General features: G+C 33.3%; 2 protein-coding genes, 1 non-coding gene and 1 pseudogene across 3 annotated transcripts; 1 reads left to right on the top strand and 3 right to left on the bottom strand.

The window, feature by feature from the left end:
- Nucleotides 1–2,637: 2,637 nt before the first annotated feature.
- LOC112011768 (transcription factor DIVARICATA) lies at nt 2,638–5,274 on the bottom strand. The gene is made up of 2 exons (XM_024044112.2): nt 3,991–5,274; nt 2,638–3,346 (listed from the first exon to the last, which is right to left on the bottom strand). Exons 1-2 carry the CDS (start codon nt 4,368–4,370, stop codon nt 2,857–2,859), a joined length of 870 nt encoding a protein of 289 aa, XP_023899880.1. The 5' UTR covers nt 4,371–5,274; the 3' UTR covers nt 2,638–2,856.
- Nucleotides 5,275–8,732: 3,458 nt separating this feature from the next.
- TRNAR-CCU (transfer RNA arginine (anticodon CCU)) lies at nt 8,733–8,805 on the top strand. The gene has a single exon. It is a non-coding gene; the product is annotated as a tRNA-Arg (tRNA).
- Nucleotides 8,806–9,491: 686 nt separating this feature from the next.
- LOC112011767 (laccase-4-like) lies at nt 9,492–13,110 on the bottom strand (annotated as a pseudogene).
- Nucleotides 13,111–17,156: 4,046 nt separating this feature from the next.
- On the bottom strand, nt 17,157–22,392 carry LOC112011756 (laccase-4). The gene is made up of 6 exons (XM_024044098.2): nt 22,237–22,392; nt 20,416–20,567; nt 19,847–20,091; nt 19,569–19,697; nt 18,115–19,032; nt 17,157–17,659 (listed from the first exon to the last, which is right to left on the bottom strand). Exons 1-6 carry the CDS (start codon nt 22,321–22,323, stop codon nt 17,529–17,531), a joined length of 1,662 nt encoding a protein of 553 aa, XP_023899866.1. The 5' UTR covers nt 22,324–22,392; the 3' UTR covers nt 17,157–17,528.
- Between the last annotated feature and the right edge of the window lie 320 nt (nt 22,393–22,712).

A 22,712-nucleotide genomic window follows, 5' to 3' on the forward strand; every position in this document is an offset into this window, starting at 1 on the left:
AAGATGGCCTTGAGTATAACTTTATCTATAGTGGAAGTTTGTGACTGAACATGGCCTTTGCATGGTTCTTTAAAAGGATTTTGCAGAACAAACAAAACATTGTTAAAGGAAGATTTAGAGGAAACTTTTAAAATAAGTAAAGATGGCTAAAAGGGTACCATTTAACCTCTTCAAATAAGCTTTCATAAAAATTAGGATAAAGTGGCCAGAATGCTTTTCTTCTTAAAGAATTATACCAAGTTGATAATTATGTCAATAACCAGAAAAAAAAAAATTTAATGTTGACATGAGTAACCAAGTTGGCTTGGAAATATTAATGCCCAATGTGTGGCTTAGAAATTCATATATGCAAAGTGACTTAGGTGGGCACTAAGCTTTTTCATAATAGTAGCAAGCAGCAATTTCGGTGGTAGTAGAACCCACAATGGCAACTAGAAGAAAACAAACACAGTAACAGCATATTAGGAAACATGATTTGTTTATTTCATTTTGACATTTGTGGAATGCCTACTTTTTGAGATGGTGATGCATCATCACCCATTTCGTGAGGGCCCAATGAAGGACGTGATGGTGAAAATCAAAGAAATTACAACAAATTTATAATTTGATCAATACAATGAATTGATGTGCAGAAATTTTACCTACCTCTTCATATCTCCCATGCCTGTGGGTTAGGCCCATTTTATGGATAAGACATTTAAGCCCAATAATATCATAAGTATATATTAATACTTAACTCTATTTTCTTGTTAATGTGGAAATTGATTTTTCACTAACCCAATAAATCCTCATTAACCCATAAAACTTATTTTCTTTTCTTTTTTCTCATTTATCCAGCAGATGTATTATCATGACAAATATCCATTTGTTACTTTTATTTATTTTAATATTAAAATGTACCAATAGTACCTTAATAGTATCTTTTTTTTTTCTTTTGTGGTAGGGTAGGTAATTTAGATGAAAAAGTGAAAACAATTATGTTTTTCAGGGAATTTAGATCACTGTAGTATTCATTGTTCTTTTCTTGTCAAATCCAACTGATTTTTCTTTTTGCCACTTACTTGTGATGAGAACATTCCTTAGGTAACCGTAGTATTCTCTTGGTATATTATCAACTTATAAATTGACCAAGGTATAATCAACTCACTAGTACTAAAAAGCCAAAAGGATCTATTATGTATGGAAAGAATAGTAAGACTCCAATGTTTGTCTTCACTTCCTTGCACCAAATGTTGCATTATCTATCAAAGCTATAATACCAAACCAAAAAAGGAAAATTTTGAAGTCAATCTACTTCAACATCAACAACTAAGCCATAGTTCCAAAATTTTAAAGTTGGCTATGGATCCTCAATAGGTTAGTCAGAATTGGTCATATGCATTCTTTTCTTTCATTCTATTATCTTCCGTTGCTAATTGGAGACATCTCAACATGTATCTGTAGTGGATTCATTCGTAACTAAATTTTTATCAATCTACCACAACCTTTTTTTTTTTTTTTTGAGAGAGAGAGAGAGAGAGAGAGAGAGCTTGGCACTAACTATAAACAAAAGATATATGACACTAAACACAGACAGAGGCAAAGTTGAGTCAAGACCTCATTTCATAGCTAGATACTCCATTCATGTGAACAGGGTTACAACGTGCACAAAAATGTGACACAACTACAACTCCTTTAACCCCCTTTTTGGATTTACAAGTAAAATAAAGAATCACTACAAAGCATGATGCTTCGAGAGACTATTAAAGGGAGCAAATATGCTGATGCAACAGTCTTGGCCACCATCGACAACTGGGTTCGCGGAAACAGAAATATCAAATACAAGGCAGAATTGGATTGGTTCCAAGAAAAGATGATTACAAAAAAATGCAAAACCACATTGGCATTCTTACGTGGATCTTCCAATATTCTACGGCCGATTGAAGCATGGGATGCCTAACTAAGTGGAATGCAAACTCATCTTCGACTAAGTGATGGTGACGAAGCTCAGTCAACTTGGCCATATTAAACCATAAAGCTTAGACTGGCCGAAAGAAAAGCGTACTAAGAGAAAAAGTATGCAATCAGATACCGTGGAATATTAGAAAGAGTGACAAGTGAGTCAGCCAGTTTGGCCACATCATCCAATGACATGGCTGCTACTTTGCAGCTATCACAAACTATTACACATGTGAAAGCATAATGTAATGTATACATGGATTACCACCTTAAAATACAGCAACATGTTAAAGCATGATGCATACATGGATTACACCTTGAATAGAGACACAGATTCTTAGAAACTCACAGGCAATTATTCATTATTGCTCCATGAAATCCAGAATTTTTTTAATTTGTGGCCTAAAATCATGTGTTTGAAGAATTAGACTGCCATCATATTTAAGGTTTGATCTGTCTTAAAGTGGTCAATGAAGAAGGGTTAAATTAGCTAAGCAGCATAAACTCCCTAGACAAACGATTTGCCTAAAAACCAAATACAAGTTAATATGTATATTCACCTTAGCGAATCTCATTAATGGAGTTGCGTTTAATGACTTAATCCATCCTCCTATGACTAATGTTAGTAACTTAGTATGTAAGGCGGACTAATCAGTCAAACATCCACAGGGAAGGATTCCAAGCAGAGAATTAAAAATATACAGAGAAATTGAAGACCCTTTCATTTAATTTTCACAGTCCAATGATTGAGTTTTGAACCATTACGCAATTTCATCTTCCGTAATGTTCAAAATCAATGTAACTCAAGCCCTCATCTAAGTAATCACACTCAAAAACTTGACATAAGCACTGATGTTGAAGTTATACTGAACATTATCAGACTTGGCATTTTAATTCTCTGTGTTAAAAGCAGCTGCCTTATCCATGTATTTGATATCTTGAGGGTTGGAATTGAAACACTGAGTTGTGCGGTTTGATAAGAGCTCCATAATGAGCACTGCCATACAGATTGTGCCCTTGCACTTTAAAGTCATTGGAGCCAAACTCATACGGAGATGACATTAAATGGTTTCCGTGGGTGGCGCCGAAAACCATGACTGCTTCATCATTAGGTTGATTCCAATCAAGTGACATTCTTGGTGTGCTGGGGGGCTTTTGCTGTGGTTGAAATACAGAAGATTGATCATATGAGGGAGGCTTATTATCTTCTGATGTAGTGTCTGTGAGATTGACAGTTGTGATGTCATGGATGCTTGGCCTCCTCTTATCTTTACCTCCAGAATGTTGCCTAATAAAGTACTTCTGAGCATGACTTGCCACTTGAGTTGGAGTCTTAGAGATTACATAGTTCCGGGAGATATTTCTCCAGTCCCCTTTTCCGTATTTTAGAAGCCCCATCAGAAACCGCCTGTAATTTATTACCCAAACAACCCATGTCAACAATAATAGCATGGCATCAAGAGAGTTTTTAACTGCAGACCATACAAAATAGGGATGTACAAGAAATTTAAAACAATAACAAGCTTGAGAGTTCTTGGGCGGTTCATCTCTATTACGAAATATTTATAATGAGTTTGAAAATTTTGAGGTACACATCTGGGTTTTCAAACTCCAAATTGCCATTTCATGAACATTTAGCAGCCAAATTAGAAATATGGCTAAAGTAACAATGTGGCATAGTGGAAAATTTTATTTGGTCGATAACTAACCAGTTGAAAATTAAAGAAGAGTAAAGTTGCAAACTCAGTATCCTCATTAACTCAAACACATGACAAGGAGAAAAGAAACTCAAAAACTATCATTCACAACCATGTGGCTATATCATAATTCAACAACTTAAAGTGTAAGACGACCAATTTGATAGTTTCTTTTCCTTTGTTTTCACTAGAAACAGAATCTCAAAGATCAACAAAGTTTTGAAAAAGAAGAAATTGTTAAAACCATCAAGTTAATAGTTTCGTTTTCCTTAGTTTTCTCACTAACTGAATAGAAGATTATTGGAAATAGTATGCATTTCTCACTATCAGAAACAGAAAAGTGAAAGGAAATCACCTGTGCTCTTCTTCTGTCCAAGGTACCCCTTTCTTCCTTTCCTGATCAGGACCCCCAGCTCTTGAAGACCTTTTTCTGTAGGCATCAAAGTTTCGATCATCCACCAACTCTAGAGTGAAAGAAGAGGCAAGGTAAACCGGAATCGGAACCCGCCCTTCTTCTATATCCTTAACATCATCTATCAACTCCTCATATTTCTTCATCACATCCCACACAGTCTTCCCTGGGATCATTTGGGCTATATGTACCCATCGGTCAGGCGATTCCTGATCAAACATAGCAAGAGCACTCTCAAAGGCCTTGTTCTCTTCTTTAGTCCATTCAGTGCTCATAAACCAATTGGAGCTTGACATAAACGAAGCTGGATATAGAGTTTCCATAATCACTACTCTACTAGCACTACTACTGCTACTACTACTAACTAATATACAACAAGAGCTGGATGAGTCAATATGAGAAGCATTGAAATCAAGCTTCTTTTTAAAGTATAAGAAACAAACAGAGACTCAGAAGGCAGAGAGAATGCGATCTTACAATGATTTAAAAAGGCATTGAATACAGAAGCTTTTACTTGGGAATCAAGAATCTCCTTTTTCTTAATAGCATCAATTGAAGAATCTTAAAAAGCTCCCACCTTTTAAGAATCGAAGGGAATCTTGGAAAAACATGAGAGATCTGATTTTGTTTGCTATGGTGTAACTAAACTAAGTCCCTCTACAGAAAGAGAGAGAGAGAGAGAGAATAACCAAAACCCAAAGATGGAATTTTTGAATTTGAAGCAAAGAGGCTGAAAGTTGAAACCTTTGAAGAAATGAAGCTCAAAAGTGACAAGTTTTATGCTACTCAAGATTGCCACTTTCTTAGCCCACCAAGTGAAAGAATCTCTAGCAAAACCAAGAAAAAGAGAGTAAGTAAAAGATGAAGAACCCAAGAGCAAGATAGTGGTAATAGAATTAGAAGTTGGATAAAAAAGCATGACCCAGTTGAGAAAAGAGAACGATTCTGAAGAATCAGGGAAGAAAATAGAAAAAAAGAAGCGGGAAACTATTTTTTTTTTTGTTGCTTCGTTTCTTTGAGGAGAAGAAAAGAGAAAGAGAGAGGTAAATCTATATACAATAGGAAAATTGAAAAAGGGCCTGTGAGCAAGCGAGTATCAAAGAAATGAATCAGAGCCAGTTGAGATTTCTCGGTCGGTTGTGTTGTGGATGAGTGTGAGTTCAAAGGAGAGAAGAATCGTCCACAGGAAAAAGTAGCTGGAAATGTGGCAAGTTGAGATTGGATTGTAGCACTAGGGGTCTATGGCCTATTGGCTCCATCTTATTGTTATTATATTATTGGGTGTTTGAACATGGATTTTTTTCCTTCCAAATAAGAGAACATGGATTTTTTTTTTTTTTTGAGGGGATGAGAGCATGGATTTTTCTTTTGCCCAAAATAAATAAATAAATAAAATATATATATATTTTATAAGGGTCAATGGATTTTGAACTTTCTCATATTTTCCTTTTGTTTTACTTTTTTTTTTTTTTAAACAGGTCAAATTAGACTTTTTTTTTTATTAACATAACTAGTTGATGCACGGAAACTGTATACTTTTATTTTGAAATAATTTCTAACTATTCTTTATGACCTTGTAACACTCATCTTGTGTTCAATTATAATATATGTATCATTAATAAGAAGAAAATAAAAAGAACCAAAATTATTATGAATATACATAAATATATATATATATATAGCTTAAGAGTCTGTTTGGTTGAAAGAGAAGAAATGTGAGAGGATAGAAAAAGTGAATATGTATAAATTTACTTATATACCCTTGTTAAAAAATGATGGCCAATTAAAACAAAAAGGTGACAAAAAAAAAAAAAGCAATCACCCTATTTATTAAAAAAAAAAAAATCATGTCCCAAAAACAATCATGTCCAAAAAAAAAATCATGTCTAGTTAAACAAAAAAATAAAAACAAAAAAACTATCATACCCACAGTCAAAAAAAAAAAAAAAAGAAAAAAAGAAAGGAATTGGACATGAGCATTTTTGTCCATTAAAAATCCCTATTTTCTCCCTTTAGTTTTCTCTCAATTTTAGGGAGAAAACTTTTCGGTAGGCTCAGGGAGAAAACACCTGGGCCCTACTATTTATTTTCTTTCCTCCCTACCCAACCAAACACACTCAAAAAAGTTTTCATTCCCATTTTTCCATCCACCCTATTTGACCTCCAAACAGACACACCCTAAATGAATTTTACAATTATTTAATTATTTTGGCTAATTAAAGTGTAAAATTATCTTTTACATTCATTGAAAGAGAGTGGACAACTAGGTATATAATTTGTTGGCTTCAAGAGTCTTCTACATTAGAAATTAAAACAAAAAAAAAAAAAAAACAAATTGAGGGAATTATTGTTTCTATCATACAAATTTTTTATTTATTTATTTTTAATAGATTTCATCCTATAAAATAAGATGGTGTAGAAATAATTCACTTTTGTGTAAAACTACTATTAGCGATAGGAAGAGGAAAGAGTAAATTGATGTGACACTTAATAATAAGAGTATAGTTAGGAAGATTATAGAAAGAGTCTTTCAAAGTGTGTGTCCAATTTTACGATTTCAGCCTATATTTTGGAGAATGTGGGAAAAAGTTAATGTAGAAAGGTCAAGCTTAAGTCATAATATGTAAGGTAATAAATGGGTTTGGACTTTTCATAAAGTTTGTTTTGATTTTAATTTAATTTTGAACTATAGCCCATCTTTTAGATAACAGTATTGATGATTAGTTTGTGGTTGATCATCCAAGGTTCTGTAGTTTATGCATCAAAAGGTTGTCTTGGTTCGTATCTTTAATAAAAAATCTTAAGGAGATTGGGTATCAACTTTTTGGATCCCTCTCAATTAAAGTGAAGTAAGCATTATTATTATTGTAGTAAGGGCACAACTTGGATCCTAAGCCCAAATGATAAAAGGATTTAGGCCCAAAAAGCCCAGTATAATGAATTTGTAGAAAGTGAGTTGGAAAACTAGGTTCTAATAAGTTTGGTAGCAATTATAATGGATTCATATAACATTAAAGTAAAAGTAGACTGGATTTATCTAAAGAAGATTGTCCTCGGCACAGTCCGAGGAGATCAGTTCTTGTATATATTACTGTTGGATACAAATACAGTTCTAATTGTTACAATATTTCTCTCTTAATTCTCCGATCCCTTTCTCTCGAGGTATTTCTTCTATTTTATATTATCTTTCCCTTTCATCTCTACACTCCACGTGCAGATCAGATTATTGGTGTTAATCCTTGTCCCATCAACACCTTCCTAAAGTCTTTGAGTAGTAGCTGAAAGGTTGAAAACTACTGTTCAGGTATCACTTCCTCATTAATGCGGCCAGAAAGTTAGCTGCAGAGTATTCAATGCGGTAGTAGCAGCTTTCCCCTAGATATTTCATAACTTTTTTATGTCATGTTTCTTCTTGATACTTATCCTCATCCATGGAATGGTCCTGAATGTTGCTCTTGATGGCAGACCACACCTTCTGACATTGGCTTTGCGCAACTGAGGTAGCATTCCTCCTCGGACCGCCCTCTTGGGCGATCATGATCAAACCTCAACTCTTTACCTACTGACATGGATCCTTATGATAGCGTCTACCCATTCTTGAACTACTTACTGTCCTCAGATTGGACTCCTAGCCCATACATATGTAGATATGTACTCCCGGGCCTTTCATTCCTACAATTATTATTACTTCTTCTTTTTTTGGTCAAGTGCATAGTTACATAGACGTGGCATATGAGTCAAGTTGATTGGTCGGGATTTGAGCTTATTAGATGTGGATTATTGAATACTAGCTATTATTCTTGTGACCGTACTCGGATTTTGTTTGGTTAGTTGAATTTGTTATGAAAGTATGATAACAAATTATGAATTTAATTTTTTTTTTTTTTTTTTTTTCTTAGAACATTTTTTTAATACAAATAAAAGAACAAAGAAAATAACTCAAAATATAAATATTAGATAATACGTAAAATTTTAAATTTCTAGTAAGATAATTAACTTTAACCTTTTACTAGTCTAATGATTTAAAAAAATTAAATAAAAGAAAAATTGGATGTCATAATCTAAAGATTAGCTTCAAGTGCACTTGACATGTAAAACATAAAATTTTTAAGAATCTTATAATCCAACTAGTTGGCACTTTATTGTGTATAACAAAGACATTTAGGATTCAAAAAGTGTTGACTTTTTTTATATTTTCGAAAAATACCTACCCATGCATGTTTCTATCCTTCAAAGGCTGGGCATGTTAACAAGTGAAATTCCAATTTTACTAAGTCTATATAGGAGTGAGGTAAATAATTAATTACTCATAAATTGGGTTTTATGGAACTAATCTTAAATTTAATTAGGTTTAATTAACTTTTTTTTAGAAGAATTGGGCTTCATTAACTTGATCCAATAAAACAAAAATTGAAAATGAGCTGTGTAGCCAATTGTTTGAGTTTGAATCTGTTTGATTCCCTCAATCAATTGGGTAGTAACAATCCAATAGAAACGTGTTTTGGTATGTCATTATGAAATCGATTTTAAGCCAAATCGAACTGTTCTGTTTTGGTATGACAGGGTTAACTTATATGTTCAATTCACCTATCTTTGTCATTGTCAGAATATTTTGTCGTAGCTATGCTGAATGTGACTTAAGATTTAGTGTTTTTTAATGCTAACTTCACGGGTACAAAACATCTGCGCCTGTAGCTCAGTGGATAGAGCGTCTGTTTCCTAAGCAGAAAGTCGTAGGTTCGACCCCTACCTGGCGCGCTTCTTTATTTTATTTTGTCTTTTTGCAACTTTATTTTATTTTGTCTTTTTGCAACTACGTGTAACACTTTTTGGCATTATTTATGGGCTTTACTGTACTATTTCAACTAACTTTTATTTTTATTTACAATATTTTTAACAATAATTTTTCAATTTCAGCAAAATATACTGTATCCAAACACATCTTATATATCTCATAATTTCTTTTCTTTCTCAATTACACTATTAAGTTTAAGGTTTTTTACATTTGCAAAAAAAAAAAAAAACAAAAACAAAAACTTCCGGTTCCGTACATGAAGCAAATAATAAATGTTCAAAAGTGTAAAATCCAAACATGAGATTAATCACCACTTAGATCCTTCTAAATTCCACCAATTACATACACTCTTATATGCACTTAAAATGTAGAAATTCCAACCCACAATGACAAGAGTAAAAAAACAAAAGACAAAAATTGAAATTGTACAGGATATGACTAACTTTTTGCCCATTTTCTTATTCACACACCCTTTGGAAGGGTAGCTCTCTTTCCCCTCGTAGAAAAGTATAAACAATGACGACTTCTTTGTTGTTTATTGGTTATGTCAAAGTTTTTTTTGTGCATCTTTAGCTGTCTTACTAGGCAGGCCCTCTCTTCTGATGTCTAGTCTCAAGCATTGATGTAAAAACTGATTGGATATGACATTCTAGCACTTGGGAAGGTCACTTGGAGGTGGTGGTAGAGACTCATTTGGCCCCTCCCCATTTTCTACTAGATATGCCATCTTAAGTCCCCACGTTATGTGTACTTCCAAATTGCAATGCAACAACCAAACACCTAAAGACATCAAAGTAGAATACTGAATCAGATTTTGGGTACACAAATAATTGTTAAGTCTAATTTGAAAAAACTTCAAGAAATTATGGTTTCTAGTCTGTCACAGAAGGTTGTTCGGTAGCCTAATCAGTGAAAAGAAAGAAGCTCAAGTACTTGAGAAACATTGTGCTTGGTTATGCCACATCTTTTTGCATGGCCCTAGTTAGCTTCTAACTAAAAACAAGTCCACTCCTTTCAGGAGTCAGCATCAATAGTGATTTTAAAGAAAATTGAAAGTACTTGCTAAAGTTTTTTGTTTTTTTTCCATGACAAGACATACTAGAAGGTGTAACCTCGTTATCAAGAAAAAGACAATCAGGGTGCGTTTGGATTAGCTTTTGGTTGAATTTTCTGAAAGTCGGACAATTGTATCTAAAAAAAGTGAAACATTAAAAATCTGTACGTAAGCAAATCAGCTAATCCAAATGTTTTACCTGGGTCATCTGCCTTGAATCTGATTGCAATCCATCCAGCAGTTGGTACTGCAACTGTGTTTCTTTCAACAGGATCAACAAGATTAACTTCTGGGGTCCTTGTTTGAATCAAAGTTCCCTAATCCCTTCCCAACCACAAAGAAATTATAACCATGCTAGTGGCTTGGATGGTTCTCTGGGGCCATTACAGCAGTGCCTTGGAACACAATCTGGAGTGTTGCATTGTGTGGCAGTCTATATAGTCTTGTGCCATTCATGGTCTGGATATTAGTTGATGGGTTACCAGTATAATTAAAAGGTATTGGAGGATTTCCTGGAAAATCATCTGTGAAAACTCCTGGTATATATGTTAAAGTAATGTGCTTGAAGGAGAGCTGTTGTTGGTAGCACAAAGCTAACATTATTAATATCTGCCACAAGTTGGCTTCCATTTACACATGTAGCACATGGGTTAACCCCAACACCTACAGTGAATAAAAGAGAATGGTCTATGTTTAATGGGACTTTTACTGGAGTAGCATTTTGAGCAGGAACACTGGTTAAGATGGTTGGAGGATTAGTAGGGGTGCCTTTGTAACGCAATGTGGCATAATTGGTCATGTTGTCAAGGCCAATAGGCGCATCCATGAAAGGAGAGAGTGTTATTATGTACTTGCCAATACCCTGATTTGTAGTTAGAAGGGGCATTTGTGGTTTGGCCAGGACCGATTAATAGTTTAATACTGTGTTAGTTTGAAAGGGCTTGACATATGTAGGAGGCATCAACTTCAACAATTGTTAGATTCTGACCAGCAATTTTGAAGAAGAGCCCTTCATTTACTGCTGCATAATAAAATATGCGTAGTAAATATATAGGTCTTGCCGCTTTCAACTTATGAAGTGTAACCTGCACTTGTAGAAAGGCAAGGCAAAAACCATGTCAACCTTTTAGCTTCTTGTTATATGGGGCATATAAGATGCCAAATCGCCAAGAAAGGATTAAATTTCACCCAAGAAAAAACAAAAAAAAGTGGCAGGATTAAGTGTAATCAATAAATTGGTGAGTCATAATGTCATATGTGCTGATAATGTATTTTTGTTATGAAAAATCGGTTAAGCAAGACCAAAGATGAGAGAAGAGAGAAATCAATACAAAGAATTTACATGGTTCTACAGTTTGCATACTATATAAAAAATTAGGGTTACAACAATATTTATATAGCATAACCCTACTGGATGCAAATTTTCAAAATAACCCTTTGACCAATGGCCCAAATACAAATATGAGCCAACTCTACAATTTTGCTATTATCTTTTTACATTCAAGTTAAAAAATTCTATTAGGGAATGGGGATATACTAAAGAGATTTATTGAAAAAATATCCAACAATTGATTGCATTGAACATGTTGTTTTCTCAAATTTTTGCTTACAAATAAGTGGGGATGGAGGTTTTGAACTTATGTTCTTCCTATTGAAAGAACAAAATAATGTCATTGAGTTACATGACTCTTTACAAATTATTTCATATTTGTCTCCCTCATTCAATTGAGTAGTAACAACCCAACAGGGCCGGCCCAAGATTGTTTGAGGCCTAATGCGAGAATTTTATAGGGGCATTTTTACATCTAAATATCATTTAAATAATATTTATTTACTTTTATTTAATTTCAAATCTATTATTAATTCTTACTTATTAATATAACTAATTCACCCAAAGTGAGCTAATGATAATTACTATATAGGTTTTACAAATTGGCATATCACCAATAAAAGAAAAGTTATTCAAATATTCATTTTATTATATTATTTAAGTAACACTGATCATATTCCTATCACATCAGTTTGTAAATTTTTTTCCTAAAATTTGTATTAGCTTTAGTATTTTTCATACACGTAATGGTGACTGTGTTGTATTTCTATTATTATTATTATTATTTTTTTTTTTTGTGTGTGAAGAAAATGCTAAACTTATTACAAATTTTACTACAAAAAGCTTACAAACTAATGTAGCAATGAGGTGATACTTCAACAAAAAAATAAATGATTATTGAATTATTTCAATGGTGACATATCAATTTGTAGGACCTATGTAATAAAACTTGAAATATACTAGCATAACTCTAATATTTTAGGTCTTCTTAAGATTGGGAAAAAAATATACACCTAACTCACACTTTTTGTTTAGTTTAAAAAAACAAAAAAACACACACACACACACACTTACTGCCCCATATTTGGGGGCCTTCTTAGGCCATGATCTAAATGGCCTAGGCCAAGGCCCGGCCCTGCAACCCAACATTAGGGTTCGTTTGGTTGGATAGGTGGAAAAGTGAGAGAATAGAAAACGGTGAGAGAAAGGAAAAGTAGGAAAATAAAAAATATTTTAATTTTTCTCATTTTTGTTTGGTTAGGAGTGAAAAAATGGAGGGATAAAAAAAGTGAGTTTGTATAAATTTACTCATATACCATTGTTAAAAAATGATGGCCAATTAAAACAAAAAAGTGACAAATAACCCAAAAAAAAAATCAATCACCCAATTTAATAAAAAAGAAAAATCTGCCCCCAAAGAAAATCATGCCTAGTTAAACAAAAAACAAAAACAACTATCACACCCACAACCCAAGAAATTAAAAAGAAAAAAGACAACGTCCAAAAAAAAAAAAAAAAAAATGAGGCACCACGCCTAGGAAAGCACAAATGTGGGGGATAAGGGCATTAGGCCCAAGTTAATGGGCCGAATACCCAGGAGAGGACTGTTTCACATCCGAAGAGAAAGATGCGGAGAATGCAGGGCCCAGAGTGAAGTGGAATCCTCCTGTGGAGAATCATCTCTGTCCGAAGAGGATATCTCCAGTCCGAGGAGGACATCACCTGTCCGAGGAAGATGTCTTACTTTGATGTGATATTGGAGACTAAAGGAGTAGAGGAAAAGTCTAATTGATTGTCCGAGGACTCCACCTGATCAAGATAAGCTCAAAACATACCCAGGAACGATAAGGATGAGGAAATATCTGAGGGAAAGGCTGCTGCCATCGTATTCAATGCACTGCAACAGCTTTTCTAGCCGCATTTATGTGGAGAAGACCTCTGAACAGTGCTCCATAACCTACCGCCACTCACAGAGATGAAAAGAAGCTGCCTGACGGGACAGGTACTTGAGCAAATCCATAGATGGGGAGCACGTGGACGGTAGAGATGAGGATGAGAATGGCTATATAATAGAGAGAGAGGGTTTGTTACAAAGCATGGAATGTATGGGAAACTGATAAATAAATAAGAAGAAGAGTGATAATCTTTTGCTGTGAACCCCTTGTCAACTCTAGTTCTTCAACCCATACTCTACAAATTAATTGTCTTTGGGTTACATAAAGAAAGTGTACCCTACAACAAAACAAAAGGAATTTTTTTTTGGGGAGAATTAATAAGAAAGGAACTGGATGAATTTGCACATGGACATTTTTGTCTATTAAGTAGTTTTGTCCATTCAATTTTTTTCCTATTTTGGGGAGAAAACTTTTTGGTAGGTATAGGGAGAAAACACCTTAATACACCATTTATTTTCTTTTATTCCTACCCATTCAAACACACTCTAAAAAAGTTTTCTTTTTTATTTTTTCTCCAAAATTTTCTATCCATCATATTTTACCTCCAAACAAACACACTCTAAAAGTTTTTTTTTTTTTTTTAACATATATTGGGTTGGGGGGGGGGGGTGTTGGAGAAGGGATTTGAACCCATGTTCACCTCCATTTCTCCTTCAATAGAAAAGTTGTTTTGGTAGGTAAGTGTGAAACCATTTTCAAGCCAAATGTAAAGTATTGAAGTACTGTGTAAGTCCAAAATCAGAAAAGGATAGTGATCAAACATAGATGCATTTTGTTTTAAAATCATGGGATTAAATGTAGAACTTTTTAGTTTTGGTAATTAATGTGGAACTTGCACAATTTATCACTCAGAGGGAAAAAAATCTAAACTTGCCGCAAATAGGTTTTGTATGGTTGGTTGAACTAAATAAATTGGTAAATCGGTTTATTTTTGGCTAATTTTACTCTATTTTCATCCACTTCCTTTTCTTCTCTTCTCAATCCCAACAGGCCACTAGGAATGATAAATCATCATTTAAAATTGATTTTCCAATATATAAAAAAGAGCAATCAAACCATATGAAAGTAAGTCTATATCATTTAGAACCACTCTCCCTCTTGACCGTATAGTACGTCCCATATTCAGTTTTTTTTTTTTTTTTTTTTTGGAGTAATACAAAAATTTATTAAGGGAAAGACTTGGGGCTGCAGCAGGGGAATGACAATTCTATTCATAAACAAAAAAAAAAAAAAATCATTTAATCAAAAGATTTATTCATCCATTGATATAGGTAAACATTTATATATATTAAAAAAAAATTCTGACGGGTTATATCTTCAATTCACCAACTTTTGTCATGGCAATTCTGAACACAGGACAAGCGTGCCTGTAGCTCAGTGGCAGAGACAAAGGCACAGGACAAGTGTGCTTGAAGTTAGACCAAGGGGACGGCCCCCCTGGAATTTTTAAATTTTTTAATAGTATATATTTAAGGCAAATGTTGACCAGTGCGGATGTGGTGCTGTACTTTTCATTTAAAAAGTTACAAAAAATTGTAAAAATGTGTAAAAAATAGTATAAAGTTGCAGAGAATTACAGAAGAGGACAAAAAAAAAGTATTAAAAAAATGGCAAAAAAGCTGTTGTTAACTGATACTTACCGCCATAAATTTAATTAATGAGACTCATAGTTATATGAGAGGGGAGCATACATTTATAGTTCTATAAGAGTATTCAATAATTACCCCTAAATCTTATATAAAATAATAAAAAAAATATTACCCCTAAATTGGAAGGTAGCCCAAGAAATAATATAGTCACATGAATTTGGCATGACCCTTTAATTATTTAGTTTATGACATCTAATGTTAACATTTTACATTTTGGGGTTTGAGTACTACAAGATTGTTTTGCTCCATATATTGTTTGAGTATTCTTATTTTTATTTTTTTAATCTTTTAAGGACTACACTATTTAACACAACTTGATGATATTTGCAAATGTTGACTGTGATTGGTGAACTATCATTTAAAAAGTTGCAAAAAATTGTAAAAATGTGTAAAAATAGTATAAAGTTGCAGAGAATTACAGAAGAGGACAAAAAAAAAGGTATTAAAAAAATGGCAAAAAAGCTGTTGTTAACTGATACTTACCACCATAAATTTAATTAATGAGACTCATAATTATATGAGAGGGGGAGCATACATTTATAGTACTATAAGAGTATTCAATAATTACCCCTAAATCTTATATAAAATAATAATAAAAAATATTACCCCTAAATTGGAAGGTAGCCCAAGAAATAATATAGTCACATGAATTTGGCATGACCCTTTAATTATTTAGTTTATGACATCTAATGTTAACATTTTACATTTTGGGGTTTGAGTACTACTACAAGATTGTTTTGCTCCATATATTGTTTGAGTATTCTTATTTTTATTTTTTTAATCTTTTAAGGACTACACTATTTAACACAACTTGATGATATTTGCAAATGTTGACTGTGATTGGTGAACTATCATTTTTACATAAAACCATAACTTTTTTTACACTACTCACAAAAACACATATCATGGTGGTGGCAAAATTTGTGTCCTAAGACTTTCTCTTTTTTATTTGGCAGCAGTAACACTAACTAGTTTTTAGTTAGAAGAATCTTAGATATTGAATGAGATAATAAATATGACCATCAACCTTTCGTGGTTCATGCTCTATGATATTCATGGAATGAATATTTGCCCAATAAAGATGTAAACTTTTTTTTACCATCATTTATTTTTAAAAACCTATTTGGAATTCAAAGATATAATGCATTTACTTATTGACGAATTAGAAGAAGGTTAAGGATAGAAAAAAAAAAGTGCTTTTCTGAATATAGGAAATTATTTTAACTTTCTTCATAAAGTTACTGACTTACTGAAAAATCATGTGAAGGCAGTCATTCATCCAGTTTCATCCACAAAAGTGCTTATCAAAAAATTTAGAGAAGATGGATGAGATGCTTTACTTGTCATTATGAAATCATTTTTCAAAGGCACGCAACATAGAAAAAATTAATATTATTTGTTTGTAAACAAGTTTTATCAGCAAAATTTTACATATCAAATATTTATTAAATTTGCTAATGGCTATTTAAAACCTAAAAATAATAGTCTATCAATTTGTTTATAGAGGGGTTGTACTTATGCTTACTCTTCTAATTTATACTGCAAGGAAATGAGCATATTTAGCCATACATATTGTCACAAAATGAAGATGATTTTTATAATGAACTACTTGATTATGTGCATTGAAAGGGAGTTGTTGTGAAATTTATTATAAAATCAATTATAGATAATGTCTGTGATATAAAAAAAAGGGAAAATTTCATTTTGACAAATCGTAAATGATTGATCTTGAAATGTATTAAAAAGTTATTATGTGTATTTTTTTTTTGGTTAATGCTAAATAATGTTTGTTGCACCTCGCGCATGCACCTTCCATAATTTTTTTTTTCTTGCTTAGTAATTACATTATTATATAAGTTTAGTTTTTTTTTTTTTTTTTTTTTTTTTTTTTTTTTTTTTTTATCAATATAGAAATTCTACTTTAACATAATCTAAGTGTGTATTTGGATACCGTTTATTTTGCTAAAAACTGAAAACTTGTTACTGAAAATACTGTAGCAAAATATTTTTTATTACTGCAAATTACTATTCACGCATTTTTATCACTTGGCTAGTCCATGAACAGTGACATGGACAAGCCAAAAAAAACGCAACCTACACAAACACAAACGCAGCCGCTCTACAAAAACACACCCTAAGTATATATGTGTGTGTAAAACTTTTTTTTGAAGACTTAAACCTAAACTCTTACCCCCACCCCCATCTAACAAGAACTTTGTAATTGTGGAATGACTATTACGCCAAGGGTGTGCAATGGTTAGGTTTATTGATATAGCAACGAAAAGTTTCTGCTCCATACATGACACAAATAATAAATATTCAAAAGTTTGAAATTTAAACATGGAATTAATTTATGTACCAAACAAAACATGAGATTAATCACCATGAAAGATCTTTCTAAATTCTACCAAGCACATACACTCTATGCACTCAAAGTGTAATTAATTAATTACAAACCACAAGGAAAAGAGTAAAAACAAAAAAGGAAACTGAAATTGTACAGCATGACTAACTTGCAAATTCTTATTCACTCTCTTTGGGTGGTTCCTCTCTTTCCCCTCCCAAAAACAACCCAGCCATTTCTTTGTTGTTTATTGGTTATGTCAAAGTTTTTGTGCATCTTTGGCTGATTTATACATTTACTTGGCCCTCTCTTCCGATGTCAAGTCTCAAGCATTGATGTAAAAACTTGAGTATCCTAGCACTCGGGAAGGTCACTTGGAGGTGGTGGTAGAGTCTCATTCGGGCCCTTCCCATTTTCTACTATGAATGCCATCTTTAGTCCCCACGTTGTGTGTACTTCCAAATGGCAATGCAAGAGCCAAACACCTGCAGATACCAATGTAGAATATTGGATTAATTTTTGGATACATAATAATTGTTAAGGATAAGAGGAATGCTATGTCATTGAAGTGGGCATTAATTATATTCATTGTCAAGTTAGCTTGTAAGTATTTTGTAGTAAAATTGATAGTAACTTTAACATTTTTCTAAGAAAAATTTGTTTGAAAAACTTCAAGAAGTTATGACTTTTAGTTTGTCGCATGTAGTTGTTCAGTAGCCTAGTCAATAATTATCTATATTTTACAGGAAAAGAAGAAGCTCAAGGTGAGAAAATTTGTTCTTGGTTATGCCACTTCTTTGCAGATTGCATGGCACTATTAATTTCTAAAACATAGTCCACTCTTTTGGGAGTCAGCATCAATGGTGATTCCAAAGAAATGTAAAATCATTTCAAATTAATTTCCAAAGAAAAAGCTTGATGAGGCTGTAAGTTTAATTACCTGGATTATCTGCCTTGAATCTGATTGCTACCCATCCACCAGTTGGTACTGCAACTGTGTTCCTCTCAACGGGATCAACAAGATTGAACTTCTGTGGATCCTTATTTTTATCAAAATTCCCTAATCCCTTCCCAACCACAAAGAAATTAAACCCATGCAAATGGGTTGGATGGTTCTCTGGTGCTATTACAGCAGTGTCTTGTAGCACAATCTGGACTGTTGAATTGAATGACAGCCTATATAGTCTTGTGCCATTATTGGTCTGGAGATTCGATGGTGAGTTACCAGTATAGTTAAAAGGTATTGGGGGGTTTGCTGGAAAATCAACTGTGTAAACTCCTGATATGTCATAGTGATATGCTTGAAGGAGACCTATTGTTGGCATCACAAAGCTAACATTATTAATATCACCCACAAGCTTGCTTCCATTGACACATGTATCACATGGGTTAACACCAACCCCCATGGTGAAAAAGAGAGAATGGTCTATGGTTAATGGGACTTTTGTGGGGTATTGTGGCGAATTAAGGCTTCGAAGTGAGTCAATGAAAGAATATGTTACTGGAGTAGCATTTTGAGCAGGAACACTGGTTAAGATGGTTGGGGGATTAGTAGGGGTGCCTTTGTAGCGCAATGTGGCATAATTGGTCAAGTTGTCAAGGCCAACAGGTGCATCCATGAAAGGTGAGAGTGTTATTATGTACTTGCCAATACCCTGATTAGCAGTTAGAAGGGCATTTGTGGTTTGGCCAGGACTGATGAATATTGTGTCAATTTGGAAGGGCTTGACATAGGAGGCATCAACTTCAACAATTGTTAGATTGTGACCAGCAATTTTAAAGAAGAGCTCGTCATTCACTGCTGCATTGATGATTCGTAGTAAATAGGTTTTACCACTTTCAACATGTAAAGTGTAACCTACACGTGTAGAAAGGAAGATTAAAGGACCATGCCAAGAAAGGATTAAATTTCACCCAAAAAAAAAAAGCAGTAGGATTAATTGTAAACAATTAAGGGTAAGCCATATATGCTGGTAATAAGTATGCTATTATCTTTGTACATTAAAGCTTAAAAAGTCTATTGGGGATATGCTACACTAGATTTACTTGAAAATTTGCCAATGTTTGTCTGCATTTAACCGACTGTTTTTCATACTTCTGCTTACAATAAGTGGGGATGGGGGGTTTGAAGTTTGAACTCAGGTTCTCCGCATTGAGAGAACTAAATAATGCCATTGAATTACATGACTTTTAGTCCTTAGCAAATTGTTTTCTGAATTTGTTTCAAGGGTTGTGTTTCTTAGTGAAACACAACCAGCCTCTTTTGCTTGTTCTTTTGAAAAATGAATCAAAAGGGTGCAATATCTTTTTTAGTAAAAAGAAAACAAATGAATTAAGATGGTATATTATTAACTCTAAAGACATAACAAGATAATGTATACCCCATGTCAGTACCCTGAGAAGAGCAACCAGGAACGGGTCCTGGATGACCATTAATGGTGTGTGTGTCTGATACATTTGGTGGAAGACCAGATTGGGTAGCTTGATTGATCACAGCTTCAACGTCCGCTTTCCACCATTCGGCTACAATTCGAAGAAAAAATCACATTAATAGCTACATTTTACTAGGATGACTTAAGCTGTAGTCTATGATTATTGATTAGTCTAGAATTACAATTTACAAGTACTACAAAAACCTTATCAAAACAATCCAAATAAACATTTTAGCTTACCTAGAATGATGATTTTTTCCTTATCAGGCTTGGGAAATGGGTAAGGAATCCCTCTCTTTGGCAAGATAACAATAGCACCATGTATTGTGGCCCTTAGCCAGGAGATATGTGCATGCCAAAGAAGTGTGCCTCTTTGGCCAGTGAGTGTGAAGTTGTAAATATAGCTCTGCCCTGGCTGTATAGGGCATTGTGTGATATATGCGGGCCCATCTGACCAACCAGTTAGAAACTGCCTTACACCGTGCCTGCCATTTCAAGTAATAGTATATAGCTGCAATTAGTCACCTATACAAATTTTAATAGGCTTTTGTGCATTTTGGTGATGAGCAAAGATATAGGGTCAAAAAAATTTACAATCTTTTTCACAACTGCTGTCGTGTCAAGTTATGATTGAAGCAATGTTATTTTCATATGATCTAGTTAGTGACATATTATGTTATCTCAATAAGTGTGAACATTTTTATGTCCCTAGACTTATTTTTGATGATTAGTGGACTAAATGTGAGATAGCCTTGTTCCCACTAAATTCCAATATTCTCCGTTGAAAATGGAGGCAGAATTGTTCTCACCAGTGGATTGTGACATTGTCTGTAACATGGTTGGTGACCCTTAATATCACGGTATCATCTTCCCTTGCATACAGAGTTGGCCCAGGGAATTGCCCGTCGACAGTGACAATGGATTTTGTTGCACATAATTTTGTAATGTTCTTCGAGACCACCTACATAAAGTACCCAGTGTTAGAGCTTTACGTATATATAAAGTGATGAAATTTCTGTTTGAAGAATATAATTTTGATTGTTAATTTTTATTTGGCTAAAGAGAAAAATGGAATTTTAATTGTTACATGTAGTGTTCTTTTCTATCTTAAAATCTAAAAAGGAGTATTAAAATATAAAGGTCAAAGTGATTTTCAGGCAAAAGTGAAATAAGAGCTTCACCTATAAATATAAGAATAAAAATCGACATCAAAAAAAAAAAAAAAAAGAATAAAACTCCATGAAAATAAAATAAATGGGGAGGTTTGAGTCCAGTGTCTAGTGGCATTGGACTCGTTGAGATTGTGACACATGTTCATTTTTGAACACATGTCACCATCCGACTGGGTTCAGTGCATTGGAAGCACTAGACCTAATCTGGATCTTAAAATAAAAACCTTGTGATAGGCTACATTTAATGGAGTATAAAAAAGTGCAACAAAGATTTTTAATTCGAAAAGTATTGTAATTTCACATTCCATACCATGGGTTCTTTTGTTTCAATTAAACAGGCTTTAATTAATTTCACAATCCATATATATGATAAATTACCAATAAGATTTTAAAAAAAAATTAAAAACTACCAATACCCCCTCTTTTTCTTTTTCTTTTTTTGGTCTGAATGCTTAAGGAAGGAAAATGTTAATATTACTATACTTTTTTTACATGCTTTTCATTTATTCTTAGCCATGCCCAAATTGCTAAAGCCATTGATGATGATGGACTAACAAAATCGATTGCAAAGTATAAGACTATAAGTGCACTTCTATATTTAAGTTAAATACATTATACAAGCCATTTCATTTAGCCCTTAATCATGTCATGATATACAAAGTTCTAAGGTCAATGTGGTCTCTCAAAATAGACACTTTAATCTCTCAATTTTCAAAATCAAATCTATTTTATTCTTGAGCCTCCTGTTCATTTAATTTTAACAAAATTTATAGTTAAAATTGATTTGCTTAATTTTGAAAATTTTACACTTCCTATATTAACCTTTTAACACATATATATCTCATGATTCTCATTTGATCACATTAGTTAACTTAGATAAAATTTAAAGAGATGAAAGATATCTAATGATAAAATTGACGCAATTCTAAAAGTTAGAGGAGTAACTTAACACAATTAATAGTTGAAGGCTTGAAGGACCAAATTGGTAATTTAACCTCTCTCTTTTTTTTTTTCTTCTGATCTTTTCTTTCTAATTTGTATTGTGATTGCATCCACCCTTCATTATAAAACACTTTATGCCACTTTATAAAAATATTTTATCCTACTCATTCCTTTTTTTTCTTTTTTCTTTTTTCTTTTTAAATTTTGGTTATTTTATATGTAAAAAAATGCACGTTTCTTAAGTTGTGATTAATATGGCATAAAGTTGTATGATATAAAACCAAACTTAACAATGTAAATTGAAAATGGCCCAGAATAATAATGTCTGGATCGTTGGTTTTCACCCAGCAATCTGCAATGACAACGAGCAAAGCAATTTCCATCCATCACAGGCAATAATGATAGCATGGCATGGCATTGCAAGCTTTCTTACGTTATTATATTGAATGGCATTCCTAACTTCTTATGTGTGCTGCAAGAAAATGCGACAAAGTATATATTAGAAAATGCACTTACACTGAACTTGTAGTGACGAACCAAGGACTCAACCAATGCTGGAAATAAAAAAGCTCCCAGTAACAATGCCCGAAACCAAGGAGCCATGTTCCTCTCTTTCTCTTTCTCTCTCTCTAGAAGACCTTTAATTCTGACTTAATGTGGTACGACTAACCACCTTTAACTTATAAAGTAGTAAATATTCTTTGATGTCATGTCGTTTTAGATTGGTAGGTGAATGAAGAGTGCCAGCCATGAATTCTACCCAAGATTTCTTTCATGTTACACAAAGTAGTCTGTCCATTTGCATATGTGAAGCTAATAAGCTCTTGTTGCCGTTTTCAATTGACTGAAACCCATTTTAGAGTTGAGACATACCTTTCAACCACACAACACAACTCTCTCTCTCTCTGTGAGAAAGAGCCTTCAAAATCATATTTTTGTACATATAGGACACCTTTTTATTAATAGGCTTTCATTGTAGTATCTTAATTTTT

The sequence above is a fragment of the Quercus suber genome, unplaced genomic scaffold (genome assembly GCF_002906115.3).
Source record: "Quercus suber isolate HL8 unplaced genomic scaffold, Cork oak 2.0 scaffold_221, whole genome shotgun sequence".
In the NCBI taxonomy this organism is placed as follows: domain Eukaryota; kingdom Viridiplantae; phylum Streptophyta; class Magnoliopsida; order Fagales; family Fagaceae; genus Quercus; species Quercus suber.

What these genes read in the sequence shown, in the direction of transcription:
- LOC112011768 (XM_024044112.2), bottom strand. Translation starts at nt 4,370, where the DNA reads ATGGAAACTCTATATCCAGCTTCGTTTATGTCAAGCTCCAATTGGTTT. An exon ending in TGGACAGAAGAAGAGCACAG is followed by an intron (nt 3,347 to 3,990) that starts GTGATTTCCTTT and finishes AATAAATTACAG; the next exon opens with GCGGTTTCTGATGGGGCTTC.
- LOC112011756 (XM_024044098.2), bottom strand. Translation starts at nt 22,323, where the DNA reads ATGGCTCCTTGGTTTCGGGCATTGTTACTGGGAGCTTTTTTATTTCCA. An exon ending in GGAAAAAATCATCATTCTAG is followed by an intron (nt 19,698 to 19,846) that starts GTAAGCTAAAAT and finishes TTCGAATTGTAG; the next exon opens with CCGAATGGTGGAAAGCGGAC. An exon ending in TCCTGGTTGCTCTTCTCAGG is followed by an intron (nt 19,033 to 19,568) that starts GTACTGACATGG and finishes CTACACGTGTAG; the next exon opens with GTTACACTTTACATGTTGAA.